Here is a 26,649-nt window from a genome sequence, read left to right as displayed (position 1 = left end):
GTTCCAGGATGTCCCTGGCTCGGGAGGGACACACCTGGGGGTGCTCAGGGGGTGGGTCTAGAGTCCCTCTAAGGGCCACTGAAAGGGGTGTTAATTGGTTTAACTGGTTTCACTGGTTTCATTCTCTTGTATAACTTGCCTAACTGGTTCAATCCTCTAACGTCAGTTTCACTGGTGTAACTGGTATTGCTGGTTTAACTCTGCAATGTAACTGATTTAACTGGTTAAACTCTCCATTGGAACTGGTTTAACTGGTTAAACTCTCTAGTGGAACTGGTTTAGCTGGGTAAAATCTCCTGTGGAACTGGTTTAACTGGGTAAAATCCCCAGTGGAACTGGTTTAACTGGGTAAAATCTCCTATGGAACTGGTTTAACTAGTCTCATTCTCCAGTGGAACTCATTTATCCCATTACACATCCCAGGGTCACTCCCACCCCACAGTGTCCCCCAGTTAGACCAGTTCTCCCACTGGTCCCAAGCCCTTAGAGAGGACAAGGATCAGCCCCACTCCCACCATTCCTACCCTTTTCCACTCATTTTTGCCCAAATTTTCCCCATTCCAGCCCAGTGTTGCACTCCCAGGTACCTGTGCCAGGTGTGTCCCTCCTAAACCAGGGACAATCCCAGGATTGGCAACTTCAGGGATGCTCCACATCCAGATGGGGCTTTGGGTCTGTTTAGTCATGATCCTGTCACAAACATTCATCGACCCGTGGGAAGGAAGTGGCTGAATTTGGGAAGTTTCAGGGCGAAACCTGAAGTTGTGATTGTGAGACTGTGAGAAGGGGGAATTGAGGTTCCACATGACTCCAAACGGGGTGGGACTGTCAGGGCACGGCCCTGTCTGTGCTGAGAATAGTGGGAGGAGGCCCCAGAGTGGAGGGAGAAGGGTCTGGAGTGAGGGAGAGCCCAGAGCTGAGGAGATTTTGCAGCTGAGGAGATCCTGAGCCAGGATGGGGTCGAAAGTCAGCCGCTCTGTGGAGATCTATATCGCCAACAACACCCAAAACATCACTCTCAAGAACCCCAGGTGAGGCTGCGGGGGCACTGGGGGGACCCTCAGCGTGCAGGGAGTGGCAGCTCTGGGTGGAATCTCCATCCTGGACTGGTATCGTCTCTGGGTTGGGATCATCTCCCAGGTCTCAGCACCTCCCAGTGGTGGTGGGGCAACTTCTCTGTTCTCCCACTGCCCTTCTATGACCAATTCTCTCCAGGACCTACTTCTACAGTGGCCACAGCCTCAGGATCCCCCAGGCTTCAGTGCCCCCCGGCTCCTCCAGCACCGGCAAGTTCATGAACAACTCCTGGTTCTGGGGCTGTAACGGGGTCCTGGCCTTCGAGGCCGAGTCCTTCACCTTGGCCATCTACTTCTCCAACCCCATCTACCGCAGCTTATTTTCTGTGGAGATGGGCCTGGAGCTGTCCCTGGACAGGGTTCACAGGGTGGACCTGGAGGAGGCCTACAAACGCCTGGTCAGCAACTCCTGTGCCTCCTCCAAGCAAAACTTCATGTTCCCCTTCGTCATCCTCAAGGAATACCAGGAGCAAGCTCAGCTGAGCACTGGCCCTGTCAAGGTGATGGCCACCATGTGCAGAGCCCGAAATTTTGTTATCACAGTGGAGGTGGAGGACCGGAGGAACTCAGGGAATGAAGACTGTATAGAGAGCCTTTGCTGAGCAAGACACGTCCAGGAGTGAGAACCTGTGGGTCCTTTGGGACTTCGTGGATGACCCAAGAACCCTGCAGGCATCCCCCAGAAACCCACAGGCACATGTAGAACCCCACAGACACTTGTAGAAACTTGTTGCCACCTCTGGAAACCTGTAGGCACCTCTGGAACACTGCAGACTCTGCAGAAGAACCTCCAGCAGAACCTCTTGTGCACCAGAAGAAACACAGGGACTGTCTGTACATTCCTGGACCCTCATGAATGTCCCAGGGTTGGGATGTCCCTCTCCTTCTTTTGATGTGTCCCCCCCAACCTCACTTTTCCCCTTTTTGGTTCACTCAATAAAAGGAGAATTCTAGAACTTGATCTGTGGAGTAAAGAACCCGCGATTTGGGATCTGGAGCGGTCTTGGGATTTGGGATCAGGGGGAAATCTGGGAATGGGAAGGTCCAAGGTTAGGAAGGGCTTGTGAGGGGAATTTGGAAGGGGGAGATGTGGGATTGAGGGGGGAAAACTGGAAGAGACCCCAGAATTTGGGGGAAAGGGTTCTGAAACATAGCAAGGGATCCAGAGCTTTGTGAGGCCCTTATAACCTGACAGGAGTCCTGGAAGAAGCCCACCAAAAGTGGAGCAACCCTTGAAATCTCTTGAGAGCCCTTAAACCTGGAAATCCCAAAAGCAGGGAGAGTGGAAGATCTATGTGACCCCCACGGAACCTGGACAAGGGTCCTCAAAACTGGGGGTGCTCCACAAACTTACACTGGGTGTTCAGAGGGATAACTGAGAGTGTGAGCCCACTCCACATTCAAAGGTTTCCTGTTAGTTTTGGGGTGCTGACCCCTATTTTTGTCCCCTCTAGGTTGCTCTGCCCTGGGCCAGCGCCATCAGCACAGCCAGAGGCCCGTGGTGGGGAGGAAGAAGAGGGTGAGGGTGACAAATGCCCCATGAGCCCCTCAGACATGAAGAGTCTCAGCAACTTCCACAGTCTGCCCTTCATTGTGGAGAGGAGGCACCTGAGGAATTGGGATGCACATTTCCCCCATTTTTACCCGCAGGTTTTCCGCCCCTTTTTCCTCAGCTTTCCTGCCTTTTTTTCCTTGGATTTCTCCCCTTTTCTCCCCTCACATTTCCCGCCCTTTTTCCCCCTCACGTTTCCCGCCCTTTTCTCCCCTCACGTTTCCCGCCCTTTTCTCCCCTCACGTTTCCCGCCCTTTTTCTCCCTCACGTTCCCGCCCTTTTTCTCCCTCACGTTTCCCGCCCTTTTCCCCCTCATGTTTCCCGCCCTTTTCTCCCCTCACGTTTCCCGCCCTTTTCTCCCCTCACGTTCCCGCCCTTTTCTCCCCTCACGTTCCCGCCCTTTTTCCCCCTCACATTTCCCACCCTTTTCCCCTCCTGTTTCCCGCCCTTTTCTCCCCTCACGTTTCCCGCCCTTTTCTCCCCTCACGTTTCCCGCCCTTTTTCTCCCCTCACGTTTCCCGCCCTTTTTCTCCCCTCACGTTTCCCGCCCTTTTTCTCCCCTCACGTTCCCGCCCTTTTTCCCCCTCATGTTTCCCAGTCTTTCCCCATCATGTTTCCATTTGAGGTGGTTTTCGTGGGATTTGAGGTGGAATTGTGGGATTGTGGGGGGATCATTCCCCCAAAGTCTCTCAAAACACCGAGGGACAACCCAAAATTATGTATTTGCTGACCCCCAGAGTGATGGAGGGGGGAGATCCCCATTGTTGGAAAGAGGGAGACTGACTCAACCGATGTTGATCAATCAGGCTCAATTTTATTTGTTTCCTCGCTTACATTTATATTCTAAGTAATCAGCTCATACATATTGCAAAAGTCAAGTTCCTGATTGGTGGTGACTAAACAATAGCTTACTTCATGTTATACCAACATATTGCAAAAGTCATATTGCCTTGTAGTGTTCAGTTCCTTTTTTCTCACGGTCTCAGTTTCTCTCCCTCATCCTGTTCTTTTCTAACAGTTCTGCCAGGAACATGCTGGCCTTGTCCTAGCTTCTAATTACAAGATTAATCTGAGAGCTATTGTGTCCCTTATCCTCTAACCATTCCTCAGCCATCTTCTCCACACCCCATGGGGGATAGTCCCCAAAATTTGGGGAGATCCCCTCCATTTGAGGTGGTTTTTGTGGGATTTGAGGTGGAATTGTGGGATTTGGGGGGATCATTCCCTCAAAGATCCTCAAAACACCAAGGGACCCAAAATCAGGCATTTGCTGACCCCCAGAGTGATGGAGGGGGGAGACCCTCATGGGGGAAAATCCCCAACATTTGAGGAGACCCCCCGGGACCCCCAAACCACCCCCAAGGACCCCAACCCTGGCTCCCTCCCCTTTTGTCTTTCTGCTTTGCTGAATAAAACAGGAATTTTTGCACTTGATCCATGTGGTGAAAAACTGGGAATTTTGGGGTCTGGGAGGGTTGGGGAAGAGGGAGAGATTTGGGATGTGAGGGGGAGGGCTTTGGGGGGATTTTTGGGAAAATAGGGAGGATTTCTGGACCCAGGAAAGAATCCGGGAATGGGAGTGAGGAGAATTTGGGATCTGGGGTGGAAAATGGGGACAGGGGATGCAGGGGGATATTTGGGATTTATGGGGGGCATTTGGGATGAGATTTGTGAGGGGAGTGGGATCATTGTGCTCTGTGAATTTTTGATGGAATCCTACGGGATTAGACTCAAAATTCTCCTGGATTTGGTGCATCCCTGAAGTTGCCAATCCTAGGATGTCCCTGGCTCAGGAGGGACACATCTGGTGTAGGCACCTGAGGTGACACCTGCAGACCCCCCAATCCCAAATACCTACCCCCAGTCTCAAATACCACCCCAATCCCTGAACCCCTCCAGATCACAGATTTTTTTTTCCAGATCAGAGTCCATTCCCCAAAATCCCCAGCCCCCACCTCTAATCCCAATTCCCACCTCCACCCCAATCCCAAATTTCCCCATCCCAGAACCCTCCAGATCCCAAATCCCAATTTCCAACTCCGTGGATACAAAATCCTGGTTTTATTGAGCAAAGCAAAGCAAGGGCTGAGAGAGGTCGGGGTGGGGACCCAAAAACCAGAGAGAGGCAACAGGACACCCTGACCTCGGGATGTCCATGAGGGTCCAGGTGAGTCCAGAAGGTTCCGGTGGTTTCTCTTTTTCTGGTGAGGTTCTCTGGTGCCCAGGAGGTTCTGCTGGAGGTTCCTCAGGTGTGTGAGGGGTTCTGGAGGTGCCTGTGGGGTTCTAAATACGCTTATGAGGTTCTAGAAGTCTACGAGGCTCTAGAGGTGTCTATGAAGTTCTAGAAGTCTATGGGTTTCTAGAGGTGTCTACTGGGTTCTAAAGGCACCCATGGGGTTCTAGAAGTGTCTGTGGGGTTCTACAGTTGTCTGTTGGGTTCTAAATGAACTTATGGGGCTTTAGAGGTGTCTGTGGAGTCCTAGATGTGGTTAGAATATTCTAGAGGTGTCTATGGCATTCTGGGGATGTCCGCAGGGTTTTCAAGCCATCCATGCAGTTCCAGGGCTGTCCATGACGTCTCCCTGAAGGTCTTGCGGGTTCTCACTTCTCCTGGTAGTGTCTCGTTCGACAGCGGTTTTTCGTCCCAGTTTCCTCCACTGATCCCTCCTGTTCCTCCAGCGCCACCTTGAGGAGGGAGTGGGTGGCACTGGACATGGTGGCCGTCACCTTGACGGGGCCATCGCTCACCTGGACCGTCCCGTAGCTCCTTCCCACCACTCCACGGTCGAATTTGATGTCCAGGAGGGAACTGGAGTAAATGCCATTGGCCATGCGGGTGTAGGTGTCCTCCAGCCTGCCCAGGTGGGCCTTACCTGGGGACAGCTCCAGGCCCAGCTCCATGGGAAGCTTGTTGTAGTCGATAGGATTGGAGAAGTGGATGGCCAAGGTGAAGGACTCGGTCTCATAGACCAGGATCCCCGCCACGCCCCAGAATGGGAAGCCACCCGGGAAGTGGCAGTTGCCACTGGAGCCAGGGGAGAGCTCTGGTGTGGGGAAAACAGAGCAGAGGCAGCAGTCGAAGTATGTCCTGGGGGGAGAAATGGAGTGGGATCAGCAGGAGAACAACCCCAGGGAGCTGTTCCCTCCATGGGATGGAGATCCCACCCAGAGCTGCCCATCCTGCACCCTGAGCATCCCCCCGATGCCCCCCCAGCCTCACATGGGTGATGCTCCAGGTCTTGTTGGAGATCTGGATCACCACGGTGTGGCTCAGTAATGACCCCATCCTGGCTCAGGATCTCCTCAGCTCTGGGATCTCTTCAGCTCCAGAATCTCCTCCTCAGCTCTGGGCTCTCACTGGCTCCAGACCCTTCTCCCCCCACACCGGGGTTTCCTCCTGGTCTTCTCAGCACAGCCAGGGCTGTTTTCTTCCTCAAAACAATCAACTTCAGCTCAAACTGACCAAAAACAGCAGTCATTTCTCAGAAAATGAGAGCTTCTGCTTTTTTCAGGGACTTCCTAAACCCAGCTCCTTACTTCCCCACCAAATCTTGGCACCCTTACAGAATTCTGTGTGGATAAACACAAAACATCCTGATATTTTGTGCATCCTTGAAGTCGCCAGTCCCAGGATGTCCCTGGCTCGGAAGAGACACACCTGGGGCAGGTACATGGGGGTGCTCAGGGAGTGGGTCTAGAGTCCCTCTACGGGGCACTGGTTTAACTGGTGTAACTGGTTTAACTGGTGTAACTGGTTTCATTCGCCTGTATAGCTCACTTAACTGGTTTAATCCTCTAATGTAACACATTTAACTGGTGTAACTGGTATTGCTGGTTTAACTCTGCAATGTAACTGATTTAACTGGTTAAACTCTCCATTGGAACTGGTTTAACTGGTTAAACTCTCCAGAGGAACTGGTTTAACTGGTCTAATCCCCAGTGGAACTGGTTTAACTGGGTAAAATCCCTAGGGGAACTGGTTTAACTGGTTCATTTCTCCAGTGGAACTCATTTATCCCATTACACATCCCAGGGTCATTCCCACCCCACAGTGTCCTTCAGTTAGACCAGTTCTGCCAGCAGTCCCAACCCCTTAGAAAGGCCAAGGATCTGCCCCACTCCCACCATTCCTACCCTTTTCTGCTCATTTTTGCCCAAATTTCCCTGTTCCAGCCCAGTGTTGCACCCCCAGGTATCTGTGCCAGGTGTGTCCCTCCTAAACCAGGGACAATCCCAGGACTGGCAACTTCAGGGATGCTCCACATCCAGATGGGGCTTTGGGTCTGTTTAGTCATGATCCTGTCACAAACATTCATCGACCCGTGAGAAGGAAGTTGCTGAATTTGGGAAGTTTCAGAGTGAAACACGAAGTTGTGATTGTGATACCATGAGAAGGGGGAATTGAGGATCCACATGACTCCAAACGGGGTGGGACCGTCAGGGCACGTCCTTGTTTGTTCTGAGAACACTGAGAGGAGACCTCGGAGTAGGGGGAGAAGGGTCTGGAGCGAGGGAGAGCCCAGAGCTGAGGAGATCCCAGAGCTGAGGAGATCCCAGAGCTGAGGAGATCCCGGAGCTGATCCTGTGCCAGGATGGGGTTGAACTCCAGCCGCTCTGTTGAGATCGAGATCTCCAACAACACCCAGAAGATCACCCTGAAGAACCCCAGGTGAGGCTGGGGGGGCATCAAGGGGACCCTCAGGTTTCAGGGAGGGGCAGCTCTGGGTGGGATCTCCATCCTGGGCTGGGATCATCTCTGGGTTGGGATCATCTCTGGGTTGGGATCATCTCCCAGGTCCCAGCACCTCCCAATGGCAGTGGGGCAACGTCTCTGCGCTCCCACTGCCCCTCTATGACCAATTCCTCTCTCCAGGATCTATCTCTACAGCGGCCACAGCCTCAAGTTCCCTCAGCCTTTGGTGTTCCCTGGCTCCTCCAGCTCATGGAAGTTCATGAACAACTCCTCGTTCTGGGGTTGTAACGGGGTCCTGGCCTTCGAGGCTGAGTCCTTCACCTTGGCCATCTACTTCTCCAACCCCATCGACCACAACAGATTTCCCATGGAGATGGGCCTGGAGCTGTCCCTGGACAGGGTTCACAGGGGGCACCTGGAGGCAGCCTATGACCGCCTGGTCAGCATCTCCTGTGCCTCCTCCAAGCAAAACTTCATGTTCCCCTTCGTCATCCTCAAGGAATCCCAGAAGCAAGCCCAGCTGAGCACTGGCCCTGTCAAGGTGATGGCCACCGTATCCAGAGGCCAAAATGCTGTTGTCAGAGTGGAGGTGGAGGACCAGAGCAACTCAGGGAGTGAAGACAGGACGGAGACCCTTTTCCAGGCAAGAATGTCCAAAAGTGAGAACCTGCCGGTCCTTTGGGAATTCGTGGACAGCCGTTGAACCACAAGGATTGCCTGAGAACCCTGCAGACACCCCCAGAAACCCACAGACACTTGTAGAAACTTGTTGCCACCTCTGGAAACCCGTAGGCACCTCTGGAACGCTGCAGACTTTCCACAAGAACCTCCAGCAGAACCTCTTGGGCACCAGAAAAACCACAGGGACTGTTTGTACACTCCCAGACTGTCACAAACGTCCCAGAGTTGGGATGTCCCAGACCCTCTTCTGGAGTGTCCCCCGCAACTTCTCTTTTCCCCTTTTTGGTTTACTCAATAAAAGGAGAATTCTAGAACTTGATCTGTGGAGTAAAGAACCTGGGATTTGGGATCTGGAGGAGTCTTGGGATTTGGGATCAGGGGGAAATCTGCGAATGGAAAGGTCTAAGGTTATGGGGGGCTTGTGAGGGGGATTTGTGAGGGGGAGATCCGGAATTGAGGGGGGAACTCTAGATCTTGGGGGATCTGGGATTGGGGGAGCAGGGGATGGACACACGGGATATGGGGGAAACCTCAGAATCACTGGGTGGATAAACCAGTTACACCAGTTACTCCAGTTCTGTTGGAGAGATAAACCAGTTAAACCAATTCTGGGAGACAAATAAGCCAGTTACACCAGTTACAGCCAGACGGGGAGAGTACAGTGACCCTGGGGGTCCCCAAAAGTCTCGGTGGTGACCCTAAAACTGGGGAAGAACCCAAAAACCTGTGAGACCCCAGAATTTGGGGGAAAGGGTTCTAAAACGTAGCAAGGGATCCAGAGCTTTGTGAGGGTTTTAGACCCTGACAGGAGTCCTGGAAATACCCCCCGAAAATGGAGGGACCCATGAAATCTCTTGAGGGCTATTAGAACTGGAAATCCCAAAAGCAGGGAGAGTGGAAGGTCTTTGTGACCCCCATGGAACCTGGACAAGGGTCCTCAAAACTGGGGGTGCTCCACAATCTTACACTGGGTGCTCAGAGGGAAGAAGAGGGTGAGGGTGACAAAGGCCCCATGAGCCCCTCAGACATGAAGAGTCTCAGCAACTTCCACAGTCTGCCCTCCATTGTGGGGAGGAGGCACCTGAGGAATTGGGATGCACATTTCCCCCACTGTTCCCCCCACATTTCTCACCCTTTTGTCCTCTCATGATTTCTGCAATTTTTACACGCAGGTTTTCCTCCTCTTTTTCCTCAGGTTTCCTGCCTTTTTTCCTTGGATTTCTCCCCTTTTCTCCCCTCACGTTTCCTGCCCTTTTCTCCCCTCACGTTTCCATTTGAGGTGGTTTTTGTGGGATTTGAGGTGGAATTGTGGGTTTTGGGGGGATCATTCCCCCAAAGTCTCTGAAAACACCAAGGGACAACCCCAAATCAGGCATTTGCTGACCCCCAGAGTGATGGAGGGGGGAGACCCTCATGGGAAACAGTCACCAAAATTTGGGGAGACCCCACTGGGACCCCCAAACCACCCCCAGGTACCCCAACCCTGGCCCCCCTCTCCTTGTTTCTTTTTGCTTTGCTGAATAAAACAGGAATTTTTGCACTTGATCCATGTGGTGAAAAACTGGGAATTTTGGGGTCTGGGAGGGTTGGGGAAGAGGGGGAGATTTGGGATGTGGGGAGGGATTTGGGGGGATTTTTGGGAAAATAGGGAGGATTTCTGGACCCAGAAAAGAATCCGGGATTGGGAGTGAGGAGAATTTGGGATCTGAGGTGGAAAACAGGAGGATATTTGGGATTTAGGAGGAGAATTTGGGATTAGATTTGTGAGGGGAGTGGGATCATTGTGCTCTGTGAATTTTTGATGGAATCCTACGGGATTAGACCCAAAATTCTCCTGGATTTGGTGCATCCCTGAAGTTGCCAATCCCAGGATGTCCCTGGGTCAGGAGGGACACACCTGGTGCAGGTACCTGAGGTGACACCTGCAGACCCCTCCAATCCCAAATATCCCCCTAATCCCAAATACCTCTCCAATCCGTGAACCCCTCCAGATCCCAGATTGGTTTTTCCACACCCAGGGTCCATCCCCCCAAAATCCCCACTCCAGCCCCCACCTCTAATCTCAATTCCCAGATTCACCCCGATCCCAAATTTCCCCACCCCCACCTTCCCATCCCAGACCCCTCCACATCTCAAATCCTGTTTTCCAACTCCGTGGATCCAAAATCCCGGTTTTATTGAGCAAAGAAAAGAAAGTGCTGAGAGAGGTCAGGGTGGGGACCCGAAAACTAGAGAGAGGCACTGGGACACCCCAGCCTTGGGATGTCCATGAGGGTCCAGGAATGTCCAGAAGGTTCCGGTGGTTTCTTGGAGGATCTCCTGGTGCCCAGGAGGTTCTCCTGGAGGTTCCTCAGATGTGTGAGGGGATTCAAGAGGTGCCTATGGAGTTCTAGATGCACCTATGGGGTGCTTGAAATCTTTGGGGTTCTAGAGGTTTCTACTGGGTTCTAAATGCAGCTACAGAACTCTAGAGGTGTCTATGGAGTTATAAAGGTATCTACTGGTTCTAGAGGAGTCTGCTGGGTTCTAAATACATCTATTGTCTTCTCGATGTGGTCACAATGTTCTAGAGGTGTCCATGGGGTCCTGGGGATGTCTGCAGGGTTCTCAAGCCATCCATGTGGTTCCAGGGCTGTCCACGAGGTCCCAAAGAAGTTCCTGCAGGTTCTCGTTTCTCCAAGACATGTCACTCTCGACAGGGGTTCTCTGTCCCAGCTTCCTCCCTTGATCCCTCCTGTTCCTCCATCATCACCCTGAGGATGGAGTCAGTGGCACCAGACATGGTGGCCGTCACCTTGATGGGGCCATCACTCACCTGGACGGTCGCACAGCTGTTGGCCACAATGATGCCACGGTCGAATTTGACGTCTGGGCAGGAGGTGGTGTAGGTGCCATTGGCCATGCGGGTGTAGGTGTCCTCCAGCCTGTCCAGGTGGGCTTTACCTGGGGACAGCTCCAGGCCCAGCTGCATGGGAAACTTGTAGTCGATGGGGTTGGAGAAGTAGATGGCCAAGGTGAAGGACTCGGCCTCATAGACCAGGATCCCCGCCACACCCCAGGATGGGTAACTGTCCAAGAAGCAACAGGGGTCACTGGAGCCAGGGTCCAGCTCTGGCATGGGGGAAACAGAGCGCCGGCCACAGTCCAAGTAGGTCCTGGGGGGAGAAATGGGGTGGGATCAGTGGGAGATGCTGGTGGGAACAGTACAGGATGGAACATGGAGTTGATCCCTCCATGGCATGGAGATCCCACCTGGAGCAGCCACTCCCTGCACTCTGAGGTTCCCCCAGTGCCCCCCCGGCCTCACCTGGGGTTCTTCAGGGTGATGTTCTGGGTGTTGTTGGAGATCCAGATCTCCACAGAGTGGCTCAGTAACGACCCTGTCATCCTCGGGTCGTTGCTGGAGGATGGGAACGCTATGGGAACAGGAGCAAAGTGGCTGACATTCAACCCCATCCTGCCTCTGGATCTCCTCAACTGCAGAATCTCCTCAGCTCTTGGCTCTTCCCAGCTCCAGACCCTTCTTCCCCCACTCCAGGGTCTCTTCCTGGTGTTCTCAGCACAGTTGGAGCTGTTTCTCCAACAGAAACAACCAGCTTGAGATCAAAGGGAGCAAAACCAGTAGCTGATTTCTCAGAAAACGAGTGCTTTCGGTTTCAGTGGGGACTTTATCCACCCAGCCTCCCCCTTCGCATGGAATTTTGTGCACCATTACGCAATTCTGTGTGATTAGAACTAAAACTTCCTTACATTCTGTGCCTCCTTGTAGTTGCCAGTCCCAGGATGTCCCTGGCCTGGGAGCGGCACACCTGGGGCAGGTACCTGAGGTGACACCTGCAGATCCTGCCAATCTCAAATACCCCCTCAATCCCTGAACCCCTGTAGATCCCAGATTGATTTTCCCACATTCAGGACCCATCTGCCGAAATTCCACCCCTTACCGTCACCTCTGAATCCCAATCCCCAGATTCATCCCAAATTTCCCCATCCCAGACCCTTCCACATCCCAAATCCTGATTCCCAACTCTGTGGACCAAAAATCCCAGTTTTTTGGGCAAAGCAAAGGAAGGGCTGAGAAAGTTTGGAGTGGGGACCTGAAAACCAGAGAGGGGCACCGGGACACCCCAACCTCAGGGTGTCCATGAGGATCCAGGTGTGTCCAGAAGGTTCTGGTGTTTTTTCAGAGGTTCTCCTGGTGCCCAGGAGGTTCTGCTGGAGGTTCCTTAGGTGTGTGAGGAGTTCTCGAGGTGCCTGTGGGGTTCTACATGCACCTATGTCGTTCTAGAAGACTATGGGGCTCTAGCAGTGTCAACTGAGTTCTACAGAAATGTACAGTGTTCTAGATGTGGCTATGGGGCTTCTAGGGGTGTCTGAGGGGTTCTAGATACACTTATGGGGTTCTAATTGTGTCTGTGGGGGTTCTAGAGGTATCTGCTGGGTTCTGAAGGTGTCTATGAGTTTTGAGAAATGCCCGTGAGGTTCTAGATGGATCTATGGGGTTCTGGGGATGTCTGCAGGGATCTCAGGCCGTCCATATGATTCCAGGGCTGTCCACGAGGCCCCAAAGAAGGTCCTGCATGTTCTCACTTCTCCTGGTAGTGTCTCCTTCAACGGGAGTTTTCTGTCCCGGCTTCCTCCGCCTATCCTTCCTGTTCCTCCAGCACCACCTTGAGGACAGAGTGGCTGGTGCTGGACATGGTGGCCGTCACCTTGATGGGGCCATCGCTCACCTGGACGATCCTGTGTCTCTTGCCCACGACGACGCGGCTGAATTTAATGTCTGGACAGGAGCTGGAGTAGGTGCCATTGGCGATGAGGGTGTAGGTGTCCTCCAGCCTGCCCGGGTGGGCCTTACCTGGGGACAGCTCCAGGCCCAGATCCATGGGAAATCTGTTGTAGTTGACAGGGTTGGAGAAGTGGATGGCCACGGTGAAGGACTCGGGTTCATAGACCAGGATCCCCACCACGCCCCAGAACGGGTAACTGCCTGGGAACTTGCAGGTGTCACTGGAGCCAGGGGACTTGGGGGAAACAGAGCAGTGGCCGCAGTTGAAGTAGGTCCTGGGGGGAGAAATGGGGTGGAATCAGTGGGAGATGCTGGTGGGACCAGTAGGGGATGGAACAACCCCTGGGAGTCAATCCCTCCATGGGATGGAGATCCCACTCAGAGCTGCACCCTGAGGGTTCCCCCAATGCCCCACCAGCCTCACCTGGGGTTCTTCAGGGCGATGTTCCGGGTGTTGTTGGAGATCTGGACCTCCACAAAGCGACTGAAATTCAAGCCCATCCTGGCACAGGATCTTCTCAGCTCCAGAATCTCCTCAGCTCTGGGCTCTCCCTGGCTCCAGACACTTCTCTCCCCACTCCAGCATCTTCTCCTCGGCACAGCCAGGGCCGTTTTCCTCCACCAAAACGACCAACTTCAGATCGAAGTGATCAAAATCAGCAGCTGATTTCTCTGATAAGAGCTTTTGATTTCACTGGGGATTTTACCCACCCAGACCCTTCCTTCACTTTGAACTTTGTCACCATTACAGAATTCCGTATGGAGAGAAACATCCTGGAATTTTGTGCATCCCTGAAGTTGCCAGTTCTGGGATGTCCCTGGCTGGGGATGGACACACCTGGGGCAGGTACCTGGGGGTGCTCTGGAGACAGGTCTAGGGTCCCTCTAAGGGGCACTGAATGGAACTCCCCCAGAAATGGAGTGACGGTTGAAGTCTGTGGAGGGGGCTTAGAACTGGAAATGTCAAGAGCAGGAAGAGTGGATGATCATTGTGACTTAACTGGTTAAATTGGTGTAGCTGGTTTGACTGGTTTAATTCTCCAATAGAACTAGTTTAACTGGTATGATTCTCTAATGTAACAAAGTCAACTGGTACTGCTGGTTTGACTCCTCAATGTAGCTGATTTAAGCCCATGGTGGTGAGGAAGAAGATGGCACGGGCGACAAAGGCCCCATGAGCCCCTCAGAAATGAAGAGTCACAGCAACTTCCCCAGTCTGCCCTTCATTGTGGAGAGGAGGCACCTTGGGAATTGGGATGCACATTTCCCGCATTATTACTTTACCCCCACATTTCTCACCCTTTTGTCCTCTCATGATTTCTGCAATTTTTACACACAGGTTTCCCGCCCTTTTCTCCCTCACGTTTCCCGCCCTTTTCTCCCTCACGTTTCCCGCCCTTTTCTCCCCTCACGTTTCCCGCCCTTTTCTCCCCTCACGTTTCCCGCCCTTTTCTCCCTCACGTTTCCCGCCCTTTTCTCCCCTCACGTTTCCCGCCCTTTTCTCCCTCACGTTTCCCGCCCTTTTCTCCCTCACGTTTCCCGCCCTTTTCTCCCCTCACATTTCCTGCCCTTATTCCCCTCACGTTTCCATTTGAGGTGGTTTTTGTGGAATTTGAGGTGGAATTGTAGGATTTGGGGGGATCATTCCCTCGAAGATCCTCAAAACACCAAGGGACAACCCCAAATCAGGCATTTGGTGACCCCCAGAGTGATGGAGGGGGAGATCCCCATGGGGGACAGTCACCAAAATTTGGGGAGACCCCACTGGGACCCCCAAACCACCCCCAGGTACCCCAACCCTGGCCCCCCTCCCCTTGTTTCTTTTTGCTTTGCTGAATAAAACAGGAATTTTTGCACTTGATCCATGTGGTGAAAAACTGGGAATTTTGGGGTCTGGGAGGGTTGGGGAAGAGGGGGAGATTTGGGATGTGGGGAGGGATTTGGGGGGATTTTTGGGAAAATAGGGAGGATTTCTGGATCCAGGAAAGAATCCGGGATTGGGAGTGAGGAGAATTTGGGATCTGGAGTGGAAAATGGGGACAGGGGATGCAGGGGGATATTTGGGATTTAGGAGTGGGATTTGGGATTAGATTTGTGGGAGGAGTGGGATCCTTGTCCTCCATTAATTATTTGATGGAATCCTATGGGATTAGACCCAAAATTCTCCTGGATTTGGTGCATCCCTGAAGTCGTCGATCCCGGGATATCCCTGGCTCAGGAGGGACACACCTGGGGCAGGTACCTGAGGTGACACCTGCAGACCCCCCCAACCCCAAATACCTTCCCCAATCCCAAATACCACCCCAATCCCTGAACACCTCCAGATCCCAGATTGTTTTTCCCACATCCAGGGTCTATCCCCCAAAACCCCAAGCCTCTCACCTCCAACACCAATTCCCAGATTCACCCAGATCCCAAGGTTTCCCACCCTCACGCTCCCATCCCAGACCCTTCCAGATCCCAAATCCTGATTTTCAACTCTGTGGATCAAAAATCACACTTTTATTGAGCAAAGCAAAGAAAGGTCAGCCATGCAGTTCCAGCGCTGTCCACAAGATGCCCTTGAAGGTCCTGTGGGTTCTCACTTCTCCTGGTAGCGTGTCTTGAGGCAGAGTTTCATCATAGTTATATCTAGACACAGGTCCTCAATCCCAGCTTCCTTCACTGATCCCCCCTTTTCCTCCACCAACATCTCAAGCTGGCATTTGCAGGCGTAGGACATGGTGGCCCTCACCTTGATGGGGCCGCGGCTCACCTGGACGGTCCCTTGCCTCGGGCTCACAACGACACGATTGAATTTGATGTCTGGGCTGCAGGTGGTGTAGTTGTTATTGGCCATGCGGATGTAGGTTTCCACCAGCCTGTCCAGGTGGGCCTTACCTAAGGACAGCTCCAGGCCCAGCACCAGGGAAGATTTCTCATCGGTGGGGTTGGAGAAGTAGACGGCCAAGGTGAAGGACTCGGCCTCATAGACCAGGACCCCCTTCACACCCGAGGATGAGGAGTTGTCCGAGAAGAGGCAGATGCCTCTGGAGCCAGGGGACAGCTCTGGCAGGGAGGAATGACTGCACTGGCCCCTTACAAAGTGGGTCCTGGGGGGAGAAATGGGGTGGGATCAGTGGGAGATGCTGGTGGGACCAGTAGGGGATGGAACAACCCCTGGAGTTGATCCCTCCATGGGATGGAGATCCCACCCCGAGCTGCACCCCAAGGATCCCCCCAGTCCCTCCTCAGCCTCACCTGGGGTTCTTCAGGGTGAAGTTCCGGGTCCTGTTGGAGATATGCATCTCCACAGAGCGGCTCGGCGATGCCCCCATCCTGGTTCAAGATCTCCTCAGCTCCAGAATCTTTTCTTCAGCTGCAGAATCTCTTTCTCAGCTCTGGGCTCTCCCTGGCTCCAGCCCCTTCTCCCCTCACTCTGGGGTCTCCTCCTCAGCACAGCCAGGGCCGTTTTCCCCCTCAGAAACAATCAACTTCAACTCTAACTCACCAACAGCAGCTGATTTCTCAGAAATGAATGCTTTCGGTTTGGTCAGGGACTTCACAAACCCAGCCCCCTCCTGCCCATCAAATTTTGGCACCGTTAGAAAATTCCATGTGGATTAACTCAAAACTTCCTGGAATTTTGTGCATCCCTGAAGTCGCCAGTCCCGAGATGTCCCTGGCTCAGGAGGGACACACCTGGGGCAGGTACATGGGGGTGCTCTGGGGGGGTGGGTCAGAGTCCCTCTAAGGGGCACTAAATGGGGTGTTAACTGGTTTATCTGGTGTAACTGGTTTGACTGGTTTCATTCTCCAATATAACTGCCTTAGCTGGTTTAATCCTCTAATGTAGCACATTTAACTGGTGTAACTGGTATTGCTGGTTTAACTCTGCAATATAACTGGTTTAACTGATTTATTTCTCCAACTGAACTGGTTTAACTGGTTTAAAAAAATCTCCACTCAAAATGGTTTAACTGGTCTAATCTCCAGTCAAAATGGTTTAACTGGGTAAAATCCCTAGGGGAACTGGTTTAACTGGTTCATTTCTCCAGTGGAACTGGTTTAACTGGTCTCATTCTTCAACTGAACTGGAGTAACTGGTTTATCCCATTCCACATCCCAGCAGTCACTCCTACCCTGTTGGGAAAGATGAATCAGGGAAACCTTATAAATATGATTGCTTAGCAAAAGATTCTGAAAATGTGAAACCTGTAATTGAAATGAAAGCGTACTTTGAGTTGTAGGATACCAAGTCTTAGTTACTATATAACCTGAAGAGAATAGCCTGGCCAGCTGAAAGAAAATCCCTTCTGATTGAACAAGACCTTTCTGCTGGCTGAGGGATCCAAAGGTCAATGTAGCAAAACAGAAAAGTCTAAAGAGTAGTTTTTAGAGTTTAAAATATAACACATGGTAATGTAGTAGTTCTTATAGGCTGTATGTAGATTCTACAGGGTTTTGTGTCTTGTATTGGTTGGTCACTGTAAATTAGAATATTCATCACAAAAGGAGATATAATGTATTGTAACCTGGACCTCGCTCTCTTCTCTTCACGCTCTGGTCCCTGCTCCCTTGTCTTGGCTCTCCTACCTTTCGCTTCTCTTCTCTTCTCTTCTCTTCTCTTCTCTTCTCTCTTTGCCCTCTTCACCCTCTTGGTATTCCCTAGCTCTGCTCTCTTGGTTTTCCTCTTCGCCCTGTCCCCTCTTCTCTTCTCTCTTCCCCCTGCACTCTGACTCCTGCCATGTTTCTCGAGCTCTCTCCCCTCTTCTTGCCAGCTTACGCTCTTGCTCTCTCTCTCGTTCTCTCTCTCTGGAACTTCCCTTCAGCCGAGGCTGGGGGCTGAAGGGAAGGCCCTTTCTACCCACGACCCTTGCAATAAATCCACGTATTCTAGAATATCTCAGGTTTGCAGAGTCCCTTGTCCCTGTAAGTCTCGGATGCTTCTACACCTGGAGCTGAGGAGATCCTGGAGCTGAGGAGATCCTGGAGCTGAGGAGATCCCAGAGCTGATCCCGAGCCAGGATGGGATTGAACATCAGCCGCACTGTGGAGATCGAGATCTCCAACAAGACCCGGAACATCACCCTGACTAACCCCAGGTGAGGCTGGGGGACAGCGGGGGGACCCTCGGGGTTCAGGGAGAGGCAGCTCTATGTGTGATTTCCATCCCGGGCTGGGATCGTCTCTGGGTTGGGATCATCTCCAAGGTCCCAGCACCTCCCAGTGGTGGTGGAGGAACTTCCCTGTGCTCCCACTGCCCTTCTATGACCAATTCCTCTTTCCAGGACCTACTTCTACAGCGGCCACAGCCTCAAGTCCTCTCAGCCTTCGGTGCCCCCCGGCTCCTCCAGCACCTACAAGTTCATGAACAACTCCTGGTTCTGGGGCTGTAACGGGGTCCTGGCCTTTGAGGCCGAGTCCTTCACCATGGCCATCTACTTCTCCAACCCCATCGATTACAACAGATTTTCCGTGGAGATGGGCCTGGAGCTGTCTGTGGACAAGGTTCACAAGGGGGACCTGGAGGCAGCCTATGACCGCCTGGTCACCATCTCCCGCGCCTCCTCCAAGCAAAACTTCGGGTTCCCCTTCATCATCCTCAAGGAATCCCAGGAGCAAGGCCAGCTGATCACCGGCCCTGTCAAGGTGACGGCCACCTTGTCCAGAGCCCGACATGCTGCTATCACAGTGGAGGTGGAGGACCAGAGGAACTCAGGCAATGAAGACAGGACAGCGACGTCCTGCCGAGCAAGACACTTCCAGGAGAAGTGAGAACGCGTGAGACCTTCAGTGGGACCTCATGGACAGCCCTCAAACCACAAGGATTGCCTGAGAACCCTGCAGACATCCCCAGAAACCCATAGACACATGTAGAACCCCACAGACACATCTAGAAACTTGTTGCCACCTCTGGAAACCTGTAGGCACCTCTGGAACGCTGCAGACTCTCCACAAGAAACTTCAGCAGAACCTCTTGGGCACCAGAAGAACCTTGGAGAGACCTCTGGACCCTCACAAACGTCCCAGGCTTGGGATGTCCCAGTCTCTCTTTTGGAGTGCCCTTCCCACAACCTCTTTTTCCCCCTTTTTGCTTTCGCTCAATAACAGCCGCCCAGATCTTTTTTCTCAGCAAATTCCACAGTCTGGACTTTATTTTCAGGACCTGAGGAACTGAGATGCACATTTCTCCCATTTTTACCCCCACATTTCCTGCTCTTTTTTCCCCCTTGTGTTTTCTGCCATTTTTACCCACAGGTTTCCTCCCCTTTTTCCCTCCTGTTTCCTGTTTTTTTTCCTTATAATTTCCTCCCTATTACTCCCCTCACATTTCCTGTCATTTTTTCCCTTCACGTTTCCCGCCCTTTTCTCCCCTCACATTTCCCGCCCTTTTCTCCCCTCACGTTTCCCGCCCTTTTCTCCCTCACGTTTCCCGCCCTTTTCTCCCCTCACGTTTCCCGCCCTTTTCTCCCCTCACGTTTCCCGCCCTTTTCTCCCCTCACGTTTCCCGCCCTTTTTCTCCCCTCATGTTTCCCGCCCTTTTTCTCCCCTCATGTTTCCCGCTCTTTTTCCCCTCACATTTCTCACTACTTTTCCCCTCACATTTTGTGCCCTTTTCCCCCTCGTGTTGCCCATCATTTTCCTCTCACATTTCCCCTCCTCATTGCCCCGTCACAGACACTCAGCAGCTCATTAAGAAGCAGAAATATTCCTTTAATGACAACACATCTCCATCCCTCAAATTAAGGCCTCAGTGGTGTCCCCCCTCCCCAAGACCCCCTTATGATCCCAACATCCCTCCAGGAAGGATCCCTCAGGCACTTCATCCCAGACCCCCACAGGCACCAGATCCTGCCCCATAGAGGCCCCAGAACCCATTTAGGCACCCAATCCCACCCTGGTGGGGACCCCAGACCCCTATCAAGGGCTAAATCCCACCCCATAAAAGAACCAGGATCCCCATTAGGGTCCCAGTATCATCCCAAAGGGGACCCTGATCTTGATAAGGGCCAGATTCTACCCCAGAGAGGATCCAGACTCCCATTAGGGGCTTGATCTCATCCCAAGAGGAGACCCCAGACCTCCATTAGCATCCCAATCCCACCCTGGGGTGACCCCTGGACCACCATTAGGGCTCAATCCTGCTCTATAGAGAATCCAGGACTCCTGTTAGGAGACTGATCCCCCCGCAGGAGAGGACCCCAGACCCCCAAAGAAGCTGGAACCCTCCCTGGGGTGAGCCCAGACCCCCATCAGGATCCCAATACCCTCCCAGGCCCCAAACCTGCCCCACAGAATGATCCTTTGGGAGCCTGATCCCACCCCAGGAGAGCACCCAGACCCCCATCAAGGCCCTGATCCCTACCTGTGGCAGACCCCAGACCCCCCTTAAACTTCTGACTCCCCCAGGATCCCCCCCCCACTCACCCCGGAGTGCCCCCTCAGGCCCTCAACAGCACCAACCTGCCCGTCTGCCCCAAATCCACCCCGAACGCCACTAAATTGAGGCCGGTGAGCACAGCCACCAGCACCTTCCTGTCCCAGGCGCAGGTGGCGGGGCACCCGTAGGGTCTCCGTGGCTGGCCCCCCAAGTCTTCCGAGAAGCTGTAGAGCGCCCACAGCACCGTGGCCGCCCCGTAGGCCACCACCCCCAGCCCCGTGTAGATCCCCAGCCCCCAGCGCATCCCCTCGGGGTCCCGCATCCACCCGCACCAGCCCCAGCCCAGCAGGCAGCTCCCGACCAGCAGCACCCCCAGCACGAAGGACACGCAGTAAATGCCCAGGCACCAGCGCAAGGCCTCAGGCCCCGACGCCGCGCCCAGCTCGGCCGACATCCCGAGGAGGACGAGGGCCAGGAAGGCTTCGGCCACCTTGAGCAGCCCCGAGGGGGTGGCCAGGTACGGGGCGGCCTCTCCGGGTCGCGCCCGGTCGCGGGCCACCTCGGCGGCGTAGGCCAGCGTGGCGATGACCGAAGCGGCCGTGGCGGTGGCGCGGAGGGCGCGGGGGCGGCCGTGCCAACCCTCCTGTCCCCGCAGGTGACCCAGCGGCCACAGGATGGTGGCGGTGGCGCAAGCCATGGCGGCGGCCATGGCCAGGGTCAGCGGGAGGTCGCGGCGGGGCAGCGGGCGGTTGAAGGCGTCGTTGAGGAGGAGGAGGGTGGTGAAGATGAAGGACAAGGCCCAGGCGGACAAGCAGCCGTCGCCCTCGCCTGGGTTCCAATAGCCGGGGGCCGCTGCCAGTGCCAGCGCCAGGAGGGCACTGAAGGCCTGGACGCAGCGGAGAATGGACTGGGGGCGGCACGGAGGGGGCATCCTGGGGGCTGTGGAGAGATGGGGCAGTCAGGGGGATTGGGAGTGTTGGGGCTGGAGGGGGTCTTCAGGGTTATTGGGGTGCTGGGTGGGTATTCAGGGTATTGGGGGATATGGGGGGTTGGAGGTATTGAAGCTGCCGGGGTACCCGGGATATCAGGGGTTAATGGGGTTGGGGGGTATCAGGAATAAATTTTTACCCTCAGGTATTGAGGGGCTGAGAGTCTGCACACAGCAGAGAGGGAACAGGGGCTGTGGAGAGATGAGGGGCTCAGGGGGGTATTGGGGATATCGGGGGGCTGGAAGGGTTTGGGGAGCATCAATAGGATTTGAGGAGACTGGGGGTGGAATTAAGGACTGGAGAGCAGTCGGAGATTTTGGTACTGGGGATACTGGAGGATGCTGGAGGATATTGGAAGCTGGAGAGGGCGGGGAAGTATCAGGTAACTGAGAAGCTTTTGGGAATTTGGGGGATTGAGGGGGACATTCCCCGCGTTCGGGGGATCTCAGGAATCCCGAGGGTCACCCTGGAGGTCCGGGGGGTCCCGGACACGCGGGGCCGTGGGGGCGGTCAGGGCTGTGCCCATATAAGGCCTGGGAGAATCTCCTTCCTTTCCCCCCTCCCGCCTCATCCCGGGGTCGCCCCGCCCCAGCGGGCGCTGGCCGCATCCTGTGGGTGATTGGGGGGGGTCCCAGGAGCCTGGGGGAGACCCCAGAGGGGCACAGGAGACCCCCAAAGGGGAGGGGGCTGAGCTGGGGAAAGGCACCCCGGGATCCCCCTCATTGTGTCACCTCCCCTTCCCCTCAAGACCCCAGGGTGGGTCCCGGCACTCACCCGAGTGGGTTCGGGTTGTTCCGGAGGAGTTTGGGGGGTCCGGTTCGGGTCCTTACGGTGCCGGGTGCGGTGCCTTTGGGCGGTTTCGGGTCGTTACGGACGGGACGGTCCCGTTGCGGTAATTCGGGACGGTTGGGGTTTGTAACGAGCGGTTCGGGCTCCCTCAGGCGGGTTCGGGTTCCCTCAGGCTCGAGTTCGGGTTCCCTGGGCTCGGGTTCGGGTCTCTCCAAAGAGCTTCGGGTGCCCCCGGTCCGGGTCTCTCTGGAGTTGAGGTCCCGGTGCGGGTCCCCTCAGGCACCTTCGGGTCCCCTCAGACAGTTCGGGTCCCTCCGGGAGTGTTCGGCTCCCCTCCGAGTCCCAGTTCGGGTCTCTCCGGAGCGGTTCGGCTCCTGTCGGTTCGGCTTCCCTCGGGCGGGCTCGGGTCTCCCTCGGGCGGGTTCGGGTCTCCTCGGGCGGGTTCGGGTCTCCCTCGGGCGGGCTCGGGTCCCTCCGCCCGGCCGGTCCCAGTCGTGTCACTCCGGGCGGTGCCCACCGGGGCGTGGCCGGGGCAGTGACGTCAGGGGGTCCCGGGGAGTGACGTCAGGGCCTCGCCACCCCCGGGGGGGCTCTGGGGGTCCCTGGGGTGTCCCCAGAGTGGGGGGGGGGGGGCACCCACGTGTGTCCCCAGCCCGTGGGGGGGTGACACGGGGGACAAAGGGCGGCGCCCCCGCCCCTCCCTGCCCCACTTCCCCCTCCCTCTCAGGCTCGTTTTGGGCCGTTTTGGGCTGTTTTGGGAAGTTTGGCCGTTGCCAGGGGCAACGAAACCGCGACCGCAGCAAATATTTATTTGGTTTCCGCGGGAACGGGGTGGGGGGACAGGGACACGCGTGGGGGGGACCCCGACGTCCGGTGGGGCGGGTCAGGGCTGGGGGGGGTCCCGGGGCCCCCCCAAATCCAGCCGGGGCGTGGGGAGGGGTCCCTCGCGGCTCAGCACCTGTGGGAGGAGGGGGCTTAGGGGGGACTCAGGTGTCCAGGACCCCCACCCACGGATCTGGGACCCCCCCCGGGACTCTGTCATGGTCCCGGGACCCCACCCATGGATCTGAGACCCCACCCATGGCCCTGGGACCCCCACCCATGGATCTGGGACCCCACCCACGCATCTGGGATCCCACCCATGGCCCCGGGACCCCCACCCATGGACCCAGGACCCCACCCATGGCTCTGGGACCCCCCCTGGGACTCTGTCATGGTCCCAGGACCCCACCCATGGATCTGGGACCCCCACCCATGTCTCAGGACCCCACCCATGGCCCTGGGACCACCCAGCCATAGCTCCAGACCTCCACCCATGGACCCAGACCCCCACCCATGGCCCTGGGACCCCCGCCCATAGCTCCAGACCCCCACTCATGGCCCCAGGACCCCCACCCATGAGTCTGGGACCCCCAACCATGGACCCAGGAGCTCCATCCGTGAGCTTGGGACCCCCCACCCATCTCTCAGGACCCCACCCACGGCCCTGGGACCACCCACCCATGTCTCAGGACCCCACCCATGGGTCCCTGTCCCCCCCACCTCTTTTAGGACCCTCTCCCGCAGCTCGCCGGGGCTCAGGGGTCTCTCCTCGTCCTCCTCCTCCTCCCTGGGGGGATGTGGGGACACCCATGGGTGCTGTGACAGGGGGGGAACCCCCCTCACTGCCAGGGTGGGGTTGGGGGTCCTGGGGGTCTCACCTGGGGCTGGGGGGCCGTGGAGGGGGGGGCCGACCCCGCATGGGCTCGTTCCCAGCTGGACCCTGGAGATGGGGACAGTGAGGGGGGGACCCCAAAAATCTCCCCAAACTCCCCCCCAAGCCCCCATTTTCCCCCCCATAATTCCCACCACAGACCCCCAAATTTCTCCCCCAAATTCTCCCGCTGCCAAACCCAAAATTGCCCCCCCAGAACCTCCCCAAACCCCCCCAGAGCCCCCCAGTTTCCCCCCCAGCCCCTCACCCGCAGCAGCAGCCGGGTCACCCCAAATTCCAGACGCCGGAGCTGCTCCCACAGGGGGTCCGAGTTCTCTGGGGGGTCCCAAGGAGGGTCCCAAAGGGGGTCCTGGGTGGAGTCGGGGTCCCCCTGTCCCTCCTCCAGCTGGGCCAGCAGCTCTGCCAGCCCTGGGTGGGCACAACACACACATGGGACCCCCAAAATCAGGGGGCACACCAAAACCTGGGGGTCCCCTCAGAGTCACAGACCCCTCCCCAAGACCCAAATTACACCCCTCAGCCCTTAACTGCTCCTCAGGACCCCCCAAACCCCAAATAAACCCTCCAGAGCCACCCCAAATACCCCTGCAGGACCCCAAATTGCCACTTCAGGACCCCAAATTGCTCCCCCAGATCCCAAATTGCTGCCTCAGGATCCCGAATTTCCCCCCTAGACCCCAAATTTCCCCCTCAGGACCCCAAACTTCCTCCCCAGACCCCAAATAACTCCTCCAGGACCCCAAATTTCCCCCTCAGGACCCCAAACTGCCTCCTCAGACCCCAATAACTCCTCCAGGACCCCGAATTTCTCCCTCACAACCCCAAATTTCCCCCTCAGGACCCCAAATATCTCCATCCAGACCCCAAATTTCTCCCCCAGACCCCAAATTTCCCCCTCAGGACCCCAAACTGCCTCCCCAGACCCCAAATAACTCCTTCAGAACCCCGAATTTCTCCCTCACAACCCCAAATTTCCCCCTCAGGACCCCAAATTTCCCCACCCAGACCCCAAATTTCCCCTTCAGGACCTAAAATTGCCTCCCCAGGACCCCAGATTTCCCCCCCACCCCCAAATTTCTCCCCCCAGACCCCAAATTTCCCCCCCAGGAATCAAATTAACCCCTTCAACACCCTCCAATCACCCTCCCCAAACCTCTGTGCTCCCCCAAAATCCTGGATCCCCCTCTAGATTTGGGGTTCCCCTCCCTGTACCTGCCCTCAGCTCCTCCAGCTGTTCCCTCCCCTGCCTTTCCTGCTCCCGCAGCTCCTGGAGCTCAAATTCGGGGTCCCCCGGGGGTCCCCCCGGCTCCTCGGGGGTCTCTGCTGCTGCCACTGCTGCCCGGAGCTGGGGAGGGGGATTTTGGGGGGTTTGGGGGGGCTCTAAGGGGGATATTGGGGTCCCTGAGGGAATGGGGATGGGTCTGGGTGGTGTCTTGGGGGGACATTTGGGGTGTCTGGGGGGAGTTTTGGGGTTCCAGGGGGAATTCAGGGTGGTTCTGGGGGATTTTGGGGTGTTGGGAGAAGGTTTTGGGGGGATTTGGGGGGATTTTGGGGGGTTTAAGGGGGATATTGGGGTCCCTGAGAGGATGAACTGGGGGGATTTGGGGGGTCTGGGTGGTTGTTGGTGTCTTGGGGGGACATTTGGGGTGTCTGGCGGGGGGGTGGGGTTCCAGGGGGAGTTTGGGGTGGCTCTGGGGGGTTTTGGGGTGTTGGGAGGGGGTTTTGGGGGGATTTTGGGGGTTTTGGGGGGGTCCCACCTGCTCCACCTGCTGCTGCAGCTCCTGGAGCTCCCGGTGCTGCTCCGTCAGCAGCAGGAACTGGGAGAAGGTCTGTGCCTCCCCTGCACCCCAAAAATCAACTTGGGACCCCCCTGAGACACCCCTGAACCCCAAAATCCATCCTGGGAACCCCCTGAGACCCCCCTGAACCCCAAAATCCATCCTGGGAACCCCCTGAGACCCCCCGAACCCCAAAATCCATCCTGGGAACCCCCTGAGACCCCCCGAACCCCAAAATCCATCCTGGGAACCCCCTGAGACCCCCCTGAACCCCAAAATCCATCCTGGGAATGCCAAAAATTAACATGGGATCCCCTGAACCCCCAAATCCATCCTGAGAACCCCCTGAGACCCCCCTGAACCCCAAAATCCATCCTGGGAACCCCAAAATTCAACATGGGACCCCTCTGAGACCCCCCTGAACCCCAAAACCCACCATGAGAACCCCAAAAATCAACATGGAACCCCCCTGAGACTCCCCTGAACCCCAAAATTCAACATGGGAACCCCCTGAGACCTTTCTGTACCCCAAAACCCACCCTGGGACCCCTCCAAATCCCCTCAGAGCCACCCAGGACCCCCCAAACCTCTCTGGTGACCCCCCAGAACTCCCAAAGTCACCCTTGGGGACCCCCCCAAGCCCCTTTGGGACCCCCCCAAACTGCCCTAGGACACCCCCCCACCCCCCCAAACCCATCCTGAGCCCCCCAAATCCCCCCTGTCCCTCCTCACCGTCCATCCAGGACTCTTCCTCCTCCTCCTCCTCCTTGGGGGGCTCCAGCTCTTCTTCCATCCCCTCAGGGGGGTCCTGGGGGGCTTCTGGGGGGGCTGGGGGCTTCAGGCGGGGCCGTGCTGGGGGGACACGGCCATGAGCCAGGTCTGGGGGGCACCCGGGGACCCCCAAATATCCAAACCACGGTACCCAAAGACCCCCAAACCCCCGTCAAGGCACTCAGGGACCCCCAAATCCCCAAATCAGGGTACCCAAAGACCCCCAAACTCCCCCCCCAGGTGCCCCCCAGGTACCCCCAAGGTACCCAGGGACCCCCAAACCCCCCTGAAGGCACAAAGGGGTCTGGGGAGAGACACCCAGGGACCCCAAATCCCCAACCCAGGTGCCCCCAGGGCACCCAAAGACCCCCAAACTCCCCCCCAGGTGCCCCCAAGGTACCCAAGGACCCCCAAACTCCCCCCCAGGTGCCCCAGGCTACCCAAGGACCCCCAAACT

At 55.9% G+C, this 26,649-nt stretch overlaps 5 protein-coding genes across 6 annotated transcripts in view; 3 read left to right on the top strand and 2 right to left on the bottom strand.

The window, feature by feature from the left end:
- The window catches only part of LOC310921832 (uncharacterized protein), a 59,781-nt gene extending 51,447 nt beyond the window's left edge, over nucleotides 1–8,334 (top strand). Inside the window, exons 2-3 of the mRNA XM_083882090.1 lie at nucleotides 7,119–7,297; nucleotides 7,502–8,334. Of these exons, the coding sequence (XP_083738216.1) occupies nucleotides 7,221–7,297; nucleotides 7,502–8,024 (600 nt within the window). The 5' untranslated portion in view covers nucleotides 7,119–7,220 and the 3' untranslated portion in view covers nucleotides 8,025–8,334. The remainder of the gene's footprint in view (nucleotides 1–7,118; nucleotides 7,298–7,501) is intronic.
- LOC310921834 (uncharacterized protein) lies at nucleotides 29–2,003 on the top strand. Its single transcript, XM_083882093.1, has 2 exons — nucleotides 29–1,031; nucleotides 1,216–2,003. The coding sequence occupies exons 1-2, from the start codon at nucleotides 955–957 to the stop codon at nucleotides 1,676–1,678; spliced, it is 540 nt and encodes a 179-aa protein (XP_083738219.1). The 5' UTR covers nucleotides 29–954; the 3' UTR covers nucleotides 1,679–2,003.
- A 9,393-nt stretch (nucleotides 8,335–17,727) lies between the features above and the next one.
- Nucleotides 17,728–18,545, top strand: LOC310921879 (uncharacterized protein; the record flags this gene model as incomplete). Its single annotated transcript, XM_083882140.1, has 2 exons — nucleotides 17,728–17,872; nucleotides 18,059–18,545. The coding sequence occupies exons 1-2, from the start codon at nucleotides 17,796–17,798 to the stop codon at nucleotides 18,543–18,545; spliced, it is 564 nt and encodes a 187-aa protein (XP_083738266.1). The 5' UTR covers nucleotides 17,728–17,795.
- A 931-nt stretch (nucleotides 18,546–19,476) lies between these two features.
- On the bottom strand, nucleotides 19,477–22,435 carry LOC310921900 (myeloid-associated differentiation marker-like). 2 transcript variants are annotated; one of them, XM_083882161.1, is made up of 2 exons: nucleotides 21,915–22,435; nucleotides 19,477–21,090 (listed from the first exon to the last, which is right to left on the bottom strand). In XM_083882161.1, the coding sequence occupies exon 2, from the start codon at nucleotides 21,080–21,082 to the stop codon at nucleotides 20,213–20,215; it is 870 nt and encodes a 289-aa protein (XP_083738287.1). In that variant the 5' UTR covers nucleotides 21,083–21,090; nucleotides 21,915–22,435; the 3' UTR covers nucleotides 19,477–20,212. The 2 variants fall into 2 exon arrangements, with proteins under 2 accessions (XP_083738287.1, XP_083738288.1); XM_083882162.1 differs by having other exon boundaries at nucleotides 21,971–22,435.
- Nucleotides 22,436–22,659: 224 nt separating this feature from the next.
- On the bottom strand, nucleotides 22,660–26,220 carry LOC310921850 (uncharacterized protein). Its single transcript, XM_083882103.1, has 7 exons — nucleotides 26,154–26,220; nucleotides 25,401–25,483; nucleotides 24,856–24,988; nucleotides 23,891–24,051; nucleotides 23,630–23,691; nucleotides 23,472–23,538; nucleotides 22,660–22,887 (listed from the first exon to the last, which is right to left on the bottom strand). Exons 1-7 carry the CDS (start codon nucleotides 26,212–26,214, stop codon nucleotides 22,813–22,815), a joined length of 642 nt encoding a protein of 213 aa, XP_083738229.1. The 5' UTR covers nucleotides 26,215–26,220; the 3' UTR covers nucleotides 22,660–22,812.
- Nucleotides 26,221–26,649: the final 429 nt, after the last annotated feature.

This window comes from Zosterops lateralis (genome assembly GCF_965231275.1).
Source record: "Zosterops lateralis genome assembly, chromosome: 37".
In the NCBI taxonomy this organism is placed as follows: Eukaryota; Metazoa; Chordata; class Aves; order Passeriformes; family Zosteropidae; genus Zosterops; species Zosterops lateralis.
The sequence above is the reverse complement of the archived record's forward strand: the minus strand, read 5'-3'. Positions and strand labels throughout refer to the sequence as shown.

What these genes read in the sequence shown, in the direction of transcription:
- LOC310921850 (XM_083882103.1), bottom strand. Translation starts at nt 26,214, where the DNA reads ATGGAAGAAGAGCTGGAGCCCCCCAAGGAGGAGGAGGAGGAGGAAGAG. An exon ending in GGAAGAGTCCTGGATGGACG is followed by an intron (nt 25,484 to 26,153) that starts GTGAGGAGGGAC and finishes TTTGGGGTGCAG; the next exon opens with GGGAGGCACAGACCTTCTCC. An exon ending in GCTGGAGGAGCTGAGGGCAG is followed by an intron (nt 24,052 to 24,855) that starts GTACAGGGAGGG and finishes GTGCCCACCCAG; the next exon opens with GGCTGGCAGAGCTGCTGGCC.
- LOC310921834 (XM_083882093.1), top strand. Translation starts at nt 955, where the DNA reads ATGGGGTCGAAAGTCAGCCGCTCTGTGGAGATCTATATCGCCAACAAC. An exon ending in ATCACTCTCAAGAACCCCAG is followed by an intron (nt 1,032 to 1,215) that starts GTGAGGCTGCGG and finishes AATTCTCTCCAG; the next exon opens with GACCTACTTCTACAGTGGCC.
- LOC310921900 (XM_083882161.1), bottom strand. Translation starts at nt 21,082, where the DNA reads ATGCCCCCTCCGTGCCGCCCCCAGTCCATTCTCCGCTGCGTCCAGGCC.